Source organism: Balaenoptera borealis, assembly GCF_965194805.1.
Source record: "Balaenoptera borealis genome assembly, chromosome: 10".
NCBI classification, from domain to species: domain Eukaryota; kingdom Metazoa; phylum Chordata; class Mammalia; order Artiodactyla; family Balaenopteridae; genus Balaenoptera; species Balaenoptera borealis.
In genome coordinates this window covers 3034816-3051628 of record NC_138874.1, presented here as the reverse complement: position 1 = coordinate 3051628, position 16813 = coordinate 3034816, and the positions used below count along the sequence as shown (strand labels likewise).

The following is a 16813-nucleotide window of genomic DNA, read 5'->3' as shown; positions in this document are numbered from 1 at the left end:
TCTGGGTCATCTAATATGTAATTGTAGCGGTCACGGTAATCAATCTTTGTTCTAGGTCCCTTAGAGTCAGTGCAAAGACTCTTATTATCCCCAGTTCTAGTTTACTTTTTTATTTTCTTAAAGACTTCACAATGACGTTCAAGTGCAGTAATCTCTCTTTAGGATACAGTGGAGGGCAACGAAAGAATTTGGAGATACTGTATTATTTAAAGTGTAATTTAGATCTCTTTTTCTTCCCCCGCGGAAGTGCAGATTTTTGTGTTTTAAAGAACATTTCAAATTCTGATGTGAGAATATTTTAAAATTTTAAAAAAGAAAAATTTTGTTTTTAATTTTTAAATAAAATGTTAAATAGATTAAAAATTTAAATTAAAAAAGTGAGGTAAAAACATAGCACAGTCATATATATGTGTGTGTAAAAAAAAGTTATCTAAGTCCTATATCTATATATATAGGAAAATTTTCTTTACATTATTGAGGACATCTTTCCTAGCTTTCTGTTATCTCCTTCTTAAGGTAACCGAAATGTGCTCCTTTGGCCCAGCCTGAGAATCATTAATTTAGAAAAACATAAATATACACTAGCTTTAAGTATTAGAAGTGAAAGTAATGGGATGTGGATTACATGTAGTATCGCTTTTGTGATGACCTATTTGAGTACAATAAATTTTAATTGTGCCAATATTGGGAGGGAAAACAAACAACCCAGAGCGAACAGCAGGTTTCTGATGACTAGAAACAGTAAGACGACGCTCTCTTGGCATGAAAGACGGCGCTTGCGCTCAGACTCAGTGGGCGCCCGCCCTCCTGCGTTTTCTCCAGCCGCCGTTTCCTCCGCCTTTCGCGCTCTAGCCACCAGGGAAGCCCAGCCTAAGGGCAGCTGGGCCCTGATTGGCTCCTTTGAAAGTCTACGGGCTACCTGATTGGTGGATCCAGGACGCTTTAGCGCGGTGAGTTTGAAACTGCTCGCACTTCTCTTCAAAGCTGGCGCTTGGCAGTCAGGGGAGAGCGCCGCTGACGTGGTAGCCGCCGCCGCTTTCGCCGGGGGATAATAAGCCGGGTAGAGTTGCCGGGGTCAGGGTCATGCCTATGGGGCGTCGACTCGGCAGGGCCGGCGTCGACTCGCGGGCCTCGGAGGGGGAGTATTACGGAACCGGGTGATAATTAGGCGGCTGGGGTCTGCGTGCGGCCAGGCCGGGCCTTCACCTGGGGTCCGGGGCCTGGGCGTGGGAGCGACGCCGGCCGGCTCTAGCGGGAGGCTTGTGGGAGCCCAGCCCCGGCGGGGTTACTCCGGCAGGGCTGGGGTTGCCCTGGCCTTGGTGTTGCAGTCTGGGGCCACGCGGGTGGCTGAGGAGGCTTTCGGGTCCTGACTGAAGCCAAATCCGTGCCTTGGTCGGACGACGCCGAGCGCTTGCGGAGTGCCAGGCTCGGCCCTCGGCCCTGCAGCTCCCGCCCGTCCGCGGTGCGTCCTGCCCTCGCCTCCGGGGGTGGAAAGCAAGACCGCACCTGGGCCAGGTACCCGCGGCCAGTTCCTAATCACAGGCTGTCCCGGAAAACCGATCGGATGAACTACCTTGTGGGCCTTCTCAGGCTTGCCTCTGTGCCCATGACCCTAGCCCTCCTAGAGCTTTTAAGAACACTTAGCCAAGGCATAGAACACTAGAGAACTTGAATTTTTTGTTGTTGTTGTCGTCGTCGTTTTTATTTTTTGCTTTGTGGTGGTTACATTCTATGGAATTGGCAAAAAGTGGAAATCTAAGGCATGCCGACAGTTAGAAACGTGTGTTTTTAAATCCTTTAATCAATTTTTATTTAATACTAAAGTTACCAATGTGCACGTCTTGCTTTCTCTAAAGACCTGGAGGTCTCTGGGTGGATTAAGCCGCTGGCATTTCACATCCTGCCACGGGTAGCACAGGGGGCATTCAAACGGTATGCTGAGGCCGCATCCTTTATTTAAAATAGTTACAACCAGGAAAGGGTGGAAGAGTAAGCTTTGGAATTGGGTTGGTTTTCAGTTATTTGTTTAAAGTGAGCTCAGCAATTTCATCGTGCTTTAGGCGTATTACATCTGGATATTGAAGAAAAGAGAATTATCCTAATCGTCCACTGTCATTTGTAAAATTAAAGCATTTTTAAGATGGCCAGGGTAGTGCAACTTTGTTCATTTAAAAAGATTTATCTCTACTTATTTCTGGAATGCTTTTGAAGAAGAATGTGAGAAATATAACTTAAGGGTCAATATAACTTCAGGCTCAGTGACCTTTATATACAGTTTCATCGGTGATGTATTATAAAATGATGCTTTGGGCTGCTGCAGCTATTGTTTCATTGCAAACTTACCAGCCAAGACTTAGCAGGAAGTCTTGAGTATCTGGTTGTCATTTCAGCTCTTTTTTTTTTTTTTTTTTTTTTTACCATTCTTTGTGATTCAAGTATATGGTTTTTCACTTTGTTCTTGACATTTGTGTGGGGTATAATTAGATTTTATGTGTGGAATTGCACTTTTTCTTTTAGAGTGCTTAGTGATCTTTCCTACCTTACAAAAAGTACCTTGAAACTTTTTGTCATGTTTGTGTTACGTGACTGCTGACAACAGGAGAAAGATTAAAACTGTCACTAGAGCAAGTTGAAACATGTATACTTTCGCTAATGCGTGAGCAGTGTGACCACATTTTAGCTCCTTACTCATGTCTTTAAAAAAAATTTTTTTTTTAAATTATCTTCATAAAAATATAAAGCCGTACAAATTCAGTCAAATAACCTTGTTAACATATTTGGGTATAACTCCGGCACACACTGGTGTTCCTTAGAAGTGTTACATAAAAAGAACATCTGGGATTTGTTTGGGAAGAATAGGTAAATCCATGTGTGAATTTGAGGGTTAATTTGGAAGAGGCTAAATGTTACACTGGTATAGGATATACAAATATTTCCAATGTTTCAGAAGCTAAGAAGGGTGGGAGAGTCTTTGAGTTCTTTCCCTTCTAACTATTGTTTTAATATAATAGCTAATATTCATGGAAAATTAATACTGCACTAGGCACTGTGGGAAATGCTTTACTTATAGTATCTCATTAATAACATAAAAGCACGCTTTGAGTTAGTGACACGTAATCAAATCAGCTTTTCCTCTCATTTTAGGATCTTCCATACCCATTGATTAACTATGGAAGACTATACCAAAATAGAGAAAATTGGAGAAGGTGAGTGGTTTTAATAATATAAAAGGATTTTTAAAAAATGATTTAATGACGCTGTAACATCCTTGACATGAAGACATGTAAATATTCATTAAAATCCAATCTTTGGGACTTCCCTGGTGGCACATTGGTTGAGAATCTGCCTGCCAGTGCAGGGTACATGGGTTCGAGCCCTGGTCCGGGAAGACCCCACATGCCGCGGAGCAACTAAGCCCGTGCGCCACAACTACTGAGCCTGCGCTCTAGAGCCCGCGAGCCACAACTACTGAAGCCTGTGCGCCTAGAGCCCGTGCTCCGCAACAAGAGAAGCCACCGCAATGAGAAGCCCACGCACTGCAACGAAGAGTAGCCCCTGCTCGCCCCAACTAGAGAGAAAGCCTGTGCGCAGCAACGAAGACCCAACGCAGCCAAAAATAAAAAAATTAATTAACTAATTAATTTTTAAAAATCCAGTCTTTCAGGTACATCTAACAGTATATTAGTGCATTAATACATATGTTCTCTACATAATAAAACACAAAAATGTTCACATTTCAAGAGAATTGAAATTATTCTGACATGTCTCCCCAACAGCCCCCTTCCAATAATCTTACATCCTTCTAATACTAAATGCTTAAAGCAATATTTGTATTTTGAAAACACTATTGATATCTTGTAGGTGTGTTGGGAAGGGTGTTAGGGCAGTGGAATTATGTACTTTACTTCTAAATACTTCTGCATATATACTCTGAAGTTCTAGTCAGGGTCATGCATTTCATTTGGTGGTTAAATGTCTCCTTAATGTCTTCTGATTTAGAATTGTCCCCCTGACTTTTCCCCTTTGACATTGAGCTTTTGACAGCCCAATTCATTTCTTAAATATATCCAGACTTTTCTTATTTCAATTATTACAAAGTTGTTCTCTGGTTTCTTCTGAATAACAAAAATCTGAGTGTTGTTACATTAGTCTTGGAACTCCTTCCTGCCTTAAGGAAATGTCTTTTTAGATTGTAGAGAACATAGCTATATCCATGATGTGGAACCTTAGCTGGCATTTAGTAGGCACTCTGTAAACATTTGTTGATGAAGGGTTTTTCTCTTTACCGTTCAGTCTCCATAACTTGTCCATATCGAACATTTTAAAATTTTATAATGCTTAGTTCATTTCAGAGCGCATACCTTGTATGTCACAAATAATTTTTGGTAATTAACCAGTGGAATCACTGTGCTCTGTTTAACTAGAGCTCTATTCCAGTAGTTCATTGAGAAGTGATATGGTTCAAAAAGAGTCAGAAGAGAGACATAGAGCACTTGTGATGTCTAAAACTCAATTCAGTACATATCAAGGAACTTAACTGGTGGCACAGTGGTGAAGACTCTGTGCTCCCAATGCGGGGGCCCCGGGTTTGATCCCTGGTCAGGGAACTAGATCACACATGCATGCCTCAACTGAGAGTTTTCAAGCCACAACTAAGGAGCCCACGTGCCACAACTAAGGAAACAGCAAGCTAAAACTAAGAGTGCAACCAAATAAATAAATAAATATATTTTTTTAAATGCATATCTAGTGTTTGCTGTAAGTTAATCAGTGGTTGTTATGAGTAAATTTTAGGACCAGGTGAATGTTGTACACTTTAGGGAGAGGTAAGCATACTTAAAAAAAAAAAGTTCTGAATTTACCATTAACAGTTTCTTTGACTATATTATGCAAATGACTGGTCTTCCTGAGTGGGATCCACTCCAGGATCCCTGTCAATGTCAATATTGACATTGTTGCTCATTATCTGAAGCCTATATATCAGAATCAGTGTCCTCAACTTCCAAATGGACGTGAGGCTTTCTGCTATATAGTAGATGATATGAGCTTGAATAGATCAAATATTTAATAAAATATTTTATCCTCATTCTTTTCTAGATGAGGATTGTTGACTATATATTTGAAGTGTATGAAGCACTCTATAAAGTTTTCTGAAAGTGTCACAGTGACTCCTGTTAGTAATATTTCCTGAGCCCAAATCTTTACACTGTATTTTATGCCTACCTTGTTGCCAGGTAGGATATTTGACAGGAGATACATTCCAATCTGCAAACGATCCTTCTTCTCTAAAATGTGCTGGAAAATTACTGGTAATTTAAACGTATGGGAAACCTGTGATGACTATATTAATTCTCTAAACTACAGACATAATAGGTTTTAGTTACCTTCAGTGTTGTTTTGGAAGTGATGAGGGTATAATTATGACTAAGATGCTTCCTATCTGGCCACAGCAGATATTTCTATCATGTGACACCTTATGGGATTCAGTCATTTTTAAAATCTTTTTTAGTTTGTGGAGGTTGTCACATAGCAGACACTTTGTCTATTTCAGGTACCTATGGAGTTGTGTATAAGGGTAGACACAAAACTACAGGTCAAGTGGTAGCCATGAAGAAAATCAGACTAGAAAGTGAAGAGGAAGGAGTTCCTAGCACTGCAATTCGGGAAATATCTCTATTAAAAGAACTTCGTCATCCAAATATAGTCAGGTATGGTGTAATATCTGAATCTGAATCATTTTCCGCATACTATTTCAAATGTGAATTTCATTGTGGAAACTTTTATATTTGCTTAATTTCTGGTCTAACCTTGCTGAGCTGACTAGAACCTTACTATTTTTGTTCATTGAGAATGCTGGGCATAGAAAAAAAGAGGCTGGTAAAGCAGGAACAGAGTTAGAGGAGCTTGGTGATAAAGATTAGTAGTGGGGGCTGGAAAATCAGGGTAAACTGGTCAAGGGAGAAAAGGAAGTCCTTTTCACAGAGCTTTGACACTGCTCCCACTCTGAGAGCTCTGATGCTTAAAGACTCCTTAATCAGAGACCTGAGACAGTTAGATAGGTCAGATGAAGATAAAGCTTTCCTTTCTAAGTATTTGGACTGGCATCTTTCCAAATTAGGATTTAACTGCATTTTTCTGGGGCGAGAGATAGTGAGCAACTAGTAAGGTCAGATACTGCTCTAAGGTTTGTTTCTATTATTTACCTCAATGGAAAGACAAGCTCTGAGCAACAAGCAGTCAACCTAGAAACGTTCTTCTGGAGTAGAAGCCGCTTGCCACTTAGCGCCTAATATAATATGACTTAATTTTCAATTGCTGCCCTGAGGTTCCTTTCTCAAATTCTAGTTTAGTGCTACGGTTTTCACCACTAGGGAAGCTACCCCCTCTTCTTTCCCAAAGCAGGATAGTAAGATTTCTTATGGCCCTGCTTTATGTAACAGCAACTGTGAAATGTGTAGAAATAGTTTTATTTTGTGAGAGGTCAAAAATGTTAGAGTTTTAAATTTTCATATAATTATTTTATTCTTCAGTCTTCAAGATGTGCTTATGCAGGATTCCAGGTTATATCTCATCTTTGAATTCCTTTCCATGGATCTCAAGAAATACTTGGATTCTATCCCTCCTGGTCAGTTCATGGATCCTTCACTTGTTAAGGTAAGAATCTTGCCTAATTTTATTAGTATTTTTCCACTGTGAATGTAAAGTGTAATTATCCTTACACCATCTCTACCAAACCTCTCCTCAGAGGTAGGCATTCTTTTTTTTTTTATTTTTTATTTTTAATATCTTTACTGGAGTATAATTGCTTTACATTGCTGTGTTAGTTTCTGCTGTATAACAAAGTGAATCAGCTATACATATACATATATCCCCATATCCCCTCCCTCTTGCGTCTCCCTCCCACTCTCCCTTATCCTACCCTTCTAGGTGGTCACAAAGCACAGAACTGATCTCCCTGTGTAGCCATTGTTTTATTAGTAATCTTAGAGATACTCATATGTCAACTTTGTATGTGTGTATACATATACTGTTTTTATTAAAATGGGATTATGTATATATATATATATATATGCATTACTTTCCATTTTTCTATGTAAAACATTTGACCATAGGTCTACCTGTCTTTCTAATTTTTTTTTTTTTTTTTTACTCAGAAACATTATTTATTTTTGACATCCATCTATATCTTAACATAACTGTAATGAGTATTCCTTGTAATATCACCTCGTAGGGAAATCCCCACTATGATTTTTCCTTCAATTCCATTTTGTTCAAGATGTCTTCCTAATTTTTGATACAGTTATGTAAACCAGTTCCACACTGGTGGACATTGAAATTGTTTTCCAGCTTGGTGATTCATGCCCTTATGATCAGTGCTGCAGTGAATATCTTTATATCTTCGTATACATCTTTATAGGATGGATTCTCACAGGTGGAATCAATGGGTTGAAGATGTTTATTTACACTTAAAATCTTGATAGAGAGTGCCATTTGCCCTCTAAAATATTAGAGCAATTTACTCTTAAACATCATGGTGTGTATTTTCTTTTAATACCTCACTGTCGAAACTTGTTTTTATCAATCTTTTTGATAATAATCTATTATGTGAAAAAGACTAATATCATTTTGCATGTCATTTAACATTTTTTCATTTCTTAGACATTTTATAAACAGCCTATACATATTCTTCACTGATGATTCTTTTTTTTTTTTTTTAATTATTATTTATTTATTTATTTGTATTTATTTATTTGGCTGCGTTGGGTCTTCGTTTCTGTGCAAGGGCTTCCTCTACTTGCGGCAAGCGGGGACCACTCTTCATTGCGGTGCGCGGGCCTCTCACTATCGTGGCCTCTCTTGTTGCGGAGCACAGGCTCCAGACGCGCAGGCTCAGTAATTGTGGCTCACGGGCCTAGCTGCTCCGCAGCATGTGGTATCCTCCCAGACCAGGGCTCGAACCCGTGTCCCCTGCACTAGCAGGCAGATCCTCAACCACTGCGCCACCAGGGAAGCCCCTTCACTGATGATTCTGTTAGGATATTTTTTCACTGGTTTCTAAGAGCCTCTTATCTGTAACATGTTGATAATAGTTCTTTTATTCCTTTTTTTTGTCTTTTGATTTGTTAATGGAGTACACCGTTAGTAATTTTTATAATTTAACAATCTTGTGCATGACTTTTGGACTTTGAGATTTTTTATGTCTTATTTAAGTCTTCCTCACTCAAAGATCACATGTATTAGAACAATACATGACAATGTTTCTAGTAGTTCTAGTAGATAACCCCCACCCCCTACTTTTGTCTTAAATTCTAGATAGATCAAAGGTTTATTTTGGTGTAAGAACGAGGGTTCTTAATTTTTTTCCAAATGGCTAGCCAGTTGTTCCAACTGATTGATTTTATGTATTTTATAATTTTGAACTTTATAAGTCAATACTGTAACTATGTATGTTTTCTATTTCTGTAATATCCATGTTGCTTCAAACGCCAATTACATTGTCTTGGCAACAAGTATCTTATTAAAACACTTCTCTGAACTTACCAAACAGCATTTTGCGATAATTGTATCTCTTTAAATACACAGTCATAATATTCTCTTTGTTGTTTCTTTTGGAGTCTGTGACCAATGTCTCCAAAGAGGAAATGAATATGTAAAGATAAAAGACTGAAATGGAAAAGGCTAACCTTATTCAAGGTAGAAATAGAGTTGCTATAATTATATAAAACAAAAGTTTAAGAAAATTTCTGTATAGAAAACTAACTTATGACTTAAGAATTAGGGACCAAAGTAAGTAAAAGAAGAATAAGTGAGTTCATAAAGATGTGCCCATAAGGTGAATATCTTTGTCATAGGTATACAAACATGATACCTTATATAAATGGGCTTCCCATCCCCAAATACTTCCTGTTAGTCTCAAATGGCCTGAGAACTTTTTGGTAAATTGTTTATTTCTCCGCATTATAATCTCTTATGTCTTTGAAAGAAAGCCACCAAGATTATTTATAAAATCGTTAAATGGTATGGTTAAGTTTCTAACTTGTGGTTCCTTCTTCCAGAGTTATTTGTACCAAATCCTACAAGGGATTGTGTTTTGTCACTCTAGAAGAGTTCTACACAGAGACTTAAAACCTCAAAATCTATTGATTGATGATAAAGGAACAATTAAACTGGCAGATTTTGGCCTTGCCAGAGCTTTTGGAATACCTATTAGAGTATATACACATGAGGTATGGTTTTTGGTGCTTTTGTTAAGTGTGATTGCTGGATTGTTTTCTATATTCTTTAAGTCAAGAAGGAAATACTCAATCAGAAAGATTTCCACTCTGTGCCAGTATCGGTTTATTGCCTCTCTGCTTCAAAATCATCCTTCATTGCCTGCTATGTGAAGATGTATCTGGAACCTTTTGATTATTTTTCTTTTGCCAGTTGCTGTGATGTTACTCTTTGACAGTAGAGGGTGCTGGAGAGGCATTACAGGAAGGAGTCATTATTCTTACTAGGCAATCTCTGAATCTTCCAATCCTCTGTTGTAGTTACTAATCCTTTACTGTAAACTTTCCCCATTCAAATTACCATGAGATTTCTGTCTCTTGATTGGATCCTCTCTTGAAACAATAAGATTGGTTAAAAGACAGGTTTTGTTGCTTAAGTGCTACTATTTCAGATGCATTTAGAAGCTTCTAAATATAACCAAGTTTTGTCTGTGTTATATTGGTGACTTGGCATTTTGTTTGCTATTTCTGGAGGGAAAGGGAATGTTGACTCACATAGTTAAGGATTATTGGGAAACCTTGTCTTCCCGTGGAGTTGTCTACCCTTCTGCCCAAAGACTTCCTCCAGATCAAAACTTAATGACAGTGCTGATCTGGTCAGATGTTTCGGCTTCTTTTAATTATTCCTTTTTATCATTTTTCCCATGGCTCTATAAATAAAGATTATTTGGTTTCCATTGGCTTAAACATATGCCACTGACCTCCAGTGTGATAAATTAGATATGCTACAGTAGTAGATTGGTGCTAGACCACTAATAAACTGTTGTTTGACTTAGTTGTGATTTCAGCATGTAATCGGTACATGCACTTGTACAGTGTCAACCCCAAATCCATTATCACTGGGCTTTTTTTTTTTTTTTTGTAAGTGATGGCTATCTTGACTATTTTGATCCTCGCATTTTAATGATTTGAAAAGACTTGGTGTGCTTTTTTCTTTTCCCCCCTAATGAATATAGCTTAGAAATACTTCATTATTTATCTAACATTTAGTATTGTGTATAGTTAATTGACTTTTAAACACTATTATCAGAGGCAATCAAGCAGCATTCTGAAGGACAGTCCTAATGAAATAGAAATGTTTACATTTAGGTAATTTAACATGCCACATTTATTCCAAGTAAGATATTTTCTTTGTAATAGGTAGTAACACTCTGGTATAGATCTCCAGAAGTATTGCTGGGGTCAGCTCGCTACTCAACTCCAGTTGACATTTGGAGTATAGGTACCATATTTGCTGAATTAGCAACTAAGAAACCACTTTTCCATGGGGATTCAGAAATTGATCAACTCTTCAGAATTTTCAGGTATTTTCGTTTTATACTTGAGCTATTAAGAACTTTTAAATTAACATGTATATAGCAAGAGTTATGTTTATACTTTAACCATAAGTTTTTGTTTTGCTGTGGCTTTTTAGAGCTTTGGGTACTCCCAATAATGAAGTGTGGCCAGAAGTGGAATCTTTACAGGACTATAAGAATACATTTCCCAAGTGGAAACCAGGAAGCTTAGCATCCCATGTCAAAAACTTGGATGAGAATGGCTTGGATCTGCTCTCGGTAAGGAATGCCCTTTATATTGACTTTAACACTGTGCATGATTCTGAATGTACTTAATTCTTTCTTTCACATAGGAAATAGGAAGAAAACCACTGTATACTGAGCCAGGCACATAACTATCATGTCTGTTATGTTTATTGCCGAAGCGAGCACATTACTAGCTCCATTTTAGATACGCAAAACACTAGTGGTTTTGAGAGGAGGATTTGGCATTTGTTCACTTTTTTTTTAATATAAATTTATTTATTTTTTTGGCTGCATTTGGTCTTCGTTGCTGCGCGTGGGCTTTCTTTAGTTGCGGCGAGTGGGGGCTACTCTTTGTTGCGGTGCGCGGGCTTCTCATTGCGGTGGCTTCTCTTGTTGCAGAGCATGGGCCCTAGGCGCACAGGCTTCAGTAGTTGTGGCTTGCAAGCTCTAGAGCTCAGGCTCAGTAGTTGTGGCGCATGGGCTTAGTTGCTCCGCGGCATGTGGGATCTTCCCAGACCAGGGCTCGAACCCGTGTCCTCTGCATTGGCAGGCGGATTCTTAACCACTGCGCCACCAGGGAAGCCCTTGTTCACTTGTTTTTAATCTGATAGGTAGCTGTAGATACGCTGAAGGAGAGGATGAGGTTAATAAACCTTTAAGTTGCGGACTTGGAGTGGCCTTCCTCTCCAGCTTTTTTGTCTCAGTATTTACTGCTTTTTAGTTTAGACACAGTCGTTTTAGTTTTTAAAGTCTTTACTGCATGAATTCCCATTTCTCACTTTGCCTCGTTTCCACATCAGACTGGTTAGCAGAAGGACAAATGTAGTTCTTAAAACCTTTCCCGTCTGTAACGTTGCTGTTCCCAACTAAACAGTTGTGTTCTTTAAAAACAAGACAAAAAAAAAATTTGTTAGGATAAAAAATTGTCCTAGACCTGCCTCAGGAAATTTGTTTTAGAACAGTATTTAAATACTGAGATTTTCTTTTCTTTTCTTTTCTTTTTAAATTTATTTTTTAATTTATTTTTATTTATTATTTGGCTACATTGGGTCTTCGTTGCTGCACGCGGGCTTTCTCTAGTTGCGGTGAGCGGGAGCTACTTTTCATTGCGGTGCGCGGGCTTCTCATTGTCATGGCTTCTGTTGTTGCAGAGCACGGGCTCTAGGCGCACGGGCTTCAGTAACTGTGGCACGCAGGCTCAGTAGTTGTGGCTCGCAGGCTCTAGAGCGCAGGTTCAGTAGTTGTGGGGCACGGGCTTAGTTGCTCCGCGGCATGTGGGAACTTCCCGGACCAGGGATCGAACCTGTGTCCCCTGCATTGGCAGGCAGATTCTTAGCCACTGCACCACCAGGGAAGTCCAATACTGGGATTTTAGAAGGGACTAGTTTTTATGAATCTCAGGTACTGTGATTGCAAAAAAAAAAAAGATTTTGACAGGTTACTAAACAAAGGAAAAAATCTACTGCTATATCATCATACACATGTTCTAACTGATCTTTGGGCCCCTTCACAATTTATAAATCATGCCACCAAATTCAGCTTAGAGTTCCCAAATGCTTACAAGTGCAGTCCAAGATCCTTTACTGCCACTCAGATATTTTGTACATTAATATTGATGATAAGATGTAAAAGGCCTTCTGTATTCCTGGCCCAGTCTGTCTTTTTAACTTCCATGATTCTTGAACATGAAGAATTTCACTTTAGTTAACGAAATGAAAATCGTACTGTCAATCACGGTTCCTTAGTGTAGCCAGTGTTGACATCTTGGACTGGCTCCTTCTTTGCTGCTGGAGGCTGTCCTGTACATCGTAAGCTATTTAGCAGCACCCCAGCCCTCTGTCCCATAGGTGCCATTAACACATGCCCCCTAGTTGTGACAACCCCAGATGTCTCCACACATTGCCAGATGTCCCCTGAGGGGCAAAGTCTCACCAAGTTGACAATCACTGCTGTAAATCATAAGTCGGTCTTGGTTTCAAGTTTCAGCTTTATCACTCTTAAACTCTATGAACTTGGGCAGGTTCCATAACCTCTTTGAGCCTCAAAGTTCTTATTTGTAAAGTGGGACTAATTCCTCCTTTTTTTGTGTGAGGATTAAGTAACATGAAACGTACAAAGCACTTAATAGAGTGCTAGCTATATAATAAGAGCTCAAATGGTAACTAGATAGTAAAAGTATCTCTGGGTCTGCTTATTGATTTAGTTTTCTTTAAGATTAATAATATTTCGTTAAGATAAATTTTAACTTTATTCGGCCTTTTCTGTTAATGTGTAAATAAACTTCAATACTAGGTTGTCTGACCATAATTCATTTAGTGACTCATTTAAACTATGTTTATAACACATTGCAGTCTGGTTTTGTTTTTATTTGGAACTTGCTGGAAACTACATTAGACACCTGTATAGTTAATTGCCACCACTTCAGGAATGCTGTAAATAACTCAGAGGGCCATTTAATTCTCAAAGTAAATATAATTAACTAGATAATCTTTCTTAAATTTATGCCTTGGTTTTAAAGCTATCTGAATGCTTGTGTCTTAAACCATAATTTATAGCAAAAAGAGGTTATCAAGATATCTATGATTTAAGGAATAGATTATTTAGAGCTAGGGGGTGAAGTAGGACATTTATGTGGTTTGGTATTAAACTGACAGAAATGTTCATTTAGTAGTTTTTCATTAAAATTATTAGCTTATGGCTTATTGGTAGAAAAGTAAGGCTTTGGAGATTTTTTTAAATGGTTTATTTCTTAAATAACCTTTTACAAAATCTTTTTCCTCCCACAGAAGATGTTAGTCTATGATCCTGCCAAACGAATTTCTGGCAAAGCGGCACTGAGTCACCCATACTTTAATGATTTGGACAATCAAATTAAGAAGATGTAGCTTTCTGACACAGTGTCCATGTGTTGCGTCGAGAACAGATAGCTGTATTTTTACTGTTAACTGTTTTTGTCTTGTGTATTTTTCTTTTCTTTGTTGTAAAACTTAAGCTGTGCCTCATCTTCTGATTTCAAAAGTGTAACTTAAAAATGTAAATACTGTCCTATATGAATTTAAATAGAATAATTCTGTATATGTTTGTAGATCCCACCGTAACAACTATTTGTTACTATAATAAAACTATATAAATCTAGTATTGATGTCAGGAATTGGGAAAAATTTGAGTTAGCTTAAATCATCTAAAATCCTACAGCAGTCTGCTTTTCCTGTAGTTGGAAATACTAAACTTTAGGAAAGTGTGCCTGGTTGAAAATTCGTAATGCTTTGAAGTATTTTTATGTTCTGAATGTTTAAATTTTCTTGTCAGTTTCTTGCCCTGTGGTAATTCTACAACCTGCCTAAAGATGAATATTTTTCTACTGGTATTTCAATTCGTGACCTAAATGTTTAGGCATTCAGATGAGAAAACTATCCAGATTTGAGAACTGATGCTTAAATTTAGAGAGGTTTTTAGTAAACTTATAAAACTAACATTAGCGTATGCCAAAGTTTGCTAAGTTTTACAGTCAGAGATTAAGGGCTGTCCACAGCAGGGGAGAACAGTTTAGAAAATTTATGAGCTATCCTATTTTTAGGTAGGTTATGAAAGTTATTTGTCTGAGTGAATTCTTGTGCCTTGGTCAGAGGTAATAACTATACAAGGAGTTGCTTATCTTGGCTTTCAAGCCTGACTTTAAAACTCGGTTTGTAAATTTTGACATAGTTTAGTTTATTAGCAGCCTTCTTAGAAGGTTCTAATGTAAAATTATTTAGCTAAAATCACTAGCTTTGGGAATTGTTTAATTAATAACGCTGCTCATTGTGATTTTTACCTGTAAGCAGGCTAATTTATTTGTTATAGCCAAGAGAAATGTCTCTAAAAATAGTTTTATCATTTTTAGTGTACATCTATCCATTGTCTGCCCATATACTCTATTTTTCCTCCTGGTTACTTATGGCTAGAATGGGCATTCTTGTGTGACTGATCCAGTTGACTGAATATGTAATGGGTGATCTGCCTAATCTTGTTGTCTTAGAATTTTTGCACTTGAGGAGAAAGGATGGGTCACTTTCTTTGGTGACAGGGCTTATAAGGTGAGAGGTTTGGTGGCCTTGTTCTAGGTCCTTTGGCGGAAGCCAGCCTGCAGTAAGGGAATGCAGAGCTTGGAAGTCATTTGAGGTCATACTGTGGAGAGATTTCACGGCGGGAATTTGTTAAATGAAAGGTCACACCAAAGATTTAATTGAGATGGTGAAATGGTGTATCTACAGAATTGTGTTCTCTTACCTGTGAAGTGAAGTATTGAAGTGAGTCTACTTTTCAAATTGTGCATTGCAGCCCTTTAGCGGTTCAGGATCAGCATTAATCAGTGATACCCTTCCCCCCGCCCTCCCCCCTGAAATTATTGGTGTGTCTTATATAATTATTTCTTGGTATTTTTGTTTCAATAATATATAGATGCACTGGTGTCACCAATGTTTGGGGCCTTGTGGACTTGGTAGCAGCAGCACACATCCTTACTGGTATTGTTCCTTGCCGTTTAATTGTTTGAAGAGTCAGTAATTCATCAATTGAGAACCTACTTAGTGGACCAGGGAAATGAGATGGTAGAACACTGCCAACAGTTGCTGTAATGAGTGACCCCCTTTCCGTCCTGCTCCAGCTATCTGTGTAGTCCCGTGTAAAGTGTTTACGGCAGCTTCAGTGACTGCGTGAAGAGCTACTGAATTGGGTCCTCATCTCATGCATATTTTTACATTGGCTTGTGCTGTGGTGCTTCTGATTCATTTTAAAGTGGATCTTTTCCCTGAGCCAATAGTTCTTCTATTTGTTGTGTGCTAGAAACACCTGAGACTAATTCTGGTCCTACCCTGAACAATTCTGAAATTGAAAATTTGTCTCTTTTCAAAATTTCCCCAAGGTGATTCTGATGTAGCCAGTTACCACCAGTTGGTGGTGAGTTTAACAACTTTGGACCGACATTTAGTTTTAGTTGTCTTAAAACTTCCTGTCATCTTGCATTACCTTTAACTTGTTCTATTTCTGTTTCAGGCTGTACTCTTTAGTGAGGGGAGAGGGTTGTATATTTCATCACCAATAGAAGACTTCCATATACTGTGACAATGTCTCTATCTTCTCATTGTCCGTAAGCTTTAGAGAAGGGTTTTTTGTTGTTGTTGTTGCTGTTAAAGTTAAAATATGTAGGCAGTAATGGTGCAAAGAAGTTAATACATAATTTGTAGTAAAATCTTACTAATTTATATGTGGACATGGCATATGTGAATTAAATGTTTGAAAAAAAATGATAGTGTTTTAGAGTTAATAAAAGGTCTTTTGGGGACTTGGGTTAACATACTAAAATAATTTTTAATTAGTAAAAAAATAATTTTTAAAGTACTTAAGGAGACTTGAAAGTTCTACTAGGTGGAATACACTTCCACTTTAGTGCCTTTAGCAAACTGTAGTTCATAATAGGTCAACTTCAGTTCCACCCCTTCTAAATCGTTGCCATATTCAAACTGAAGTCAGTGAGGTTCCATAGGACCCTAGGATCATTTTGCATTTTGCGGACAGAGTAGAGACAATTAGAGATGTTTGTGGGCTATGGAGTTACGAGAGTAGTGGACATTGTTTAAATAAGTCTGGGACAAGATGGATAGAGTATTGAATGATTAAAGGGAAAGTGAGGGATGGAGGGATAAAGGGTGAAAGTCCCTGAAGAGGGAGGTACTTCAGACCTAAAAATAGCATCTAGTAGAAGGCTCAGGTGGGATATTAATGGTACTGACAGGGATTGTAACTTTAGACCCTTTGGAGAAAGGAGTGAAGTATTTGGAAGCAAGACTAGACGTTTTTAGTCCCATGCTGTCATGTAAATATCAAGTTTCCTAAGATGCCTTAAAAGCTTCAGAAGAGATGCATTGAGAGTCATAGACTTGTTGAGGAGGAAAAAAGGTATCGCAATACCAGCGTTCCTTAGAATGCTGAATTAGGGTCTCCTGGAGAGCTTGTTAAGAGATTTCTGGACCGTCCCCA

The 16813-nt window shown here is 38.2% G+C and overlaps 1 protein-coding gene across 2 annotated transcripts; it reads left to right on the top strand.

Moving 5' to 3' along the window:
* The first annotated feature begins 968 nt into the window (after positions 1–968).
* CDK1 (cyclin dependent kinase 1) lies at positions 969–13930 on the top strand. 2 transcript variants are annotated; one of them, XM_082407520.1, is made up of 8 exons: positions 971–1060; positions 3145–3206; positions 5552–5708; positions 6531–6654; positions 9057–9227; positions 10413–10576; positions 10687–10828; positions 13582–13930. In XM_082407520.1, exons 2-8 carry the CDS (start codon positions 3170–3172, stop codon positions 13678–13680), a joined length of 894 nt encoding a protein of 297 aa, XP_082263646.1. In that variant the 5' UTR covers positions 971–1060; positions 3145–3169; the 3' UTR covers positions 13681–13930. The 2 variants fall into 2 exon arrangements, with proteins under 2 accessions (XP_082263647.1, XP_082263646.1); XM_082407521.1 differs by lacking the exon at positions 9057–9227 and having other exon boundaries at positions 969–1060.
* The last annotated feature ends 2883 nt before the right edge of the window (positions 13931–16813 follow it).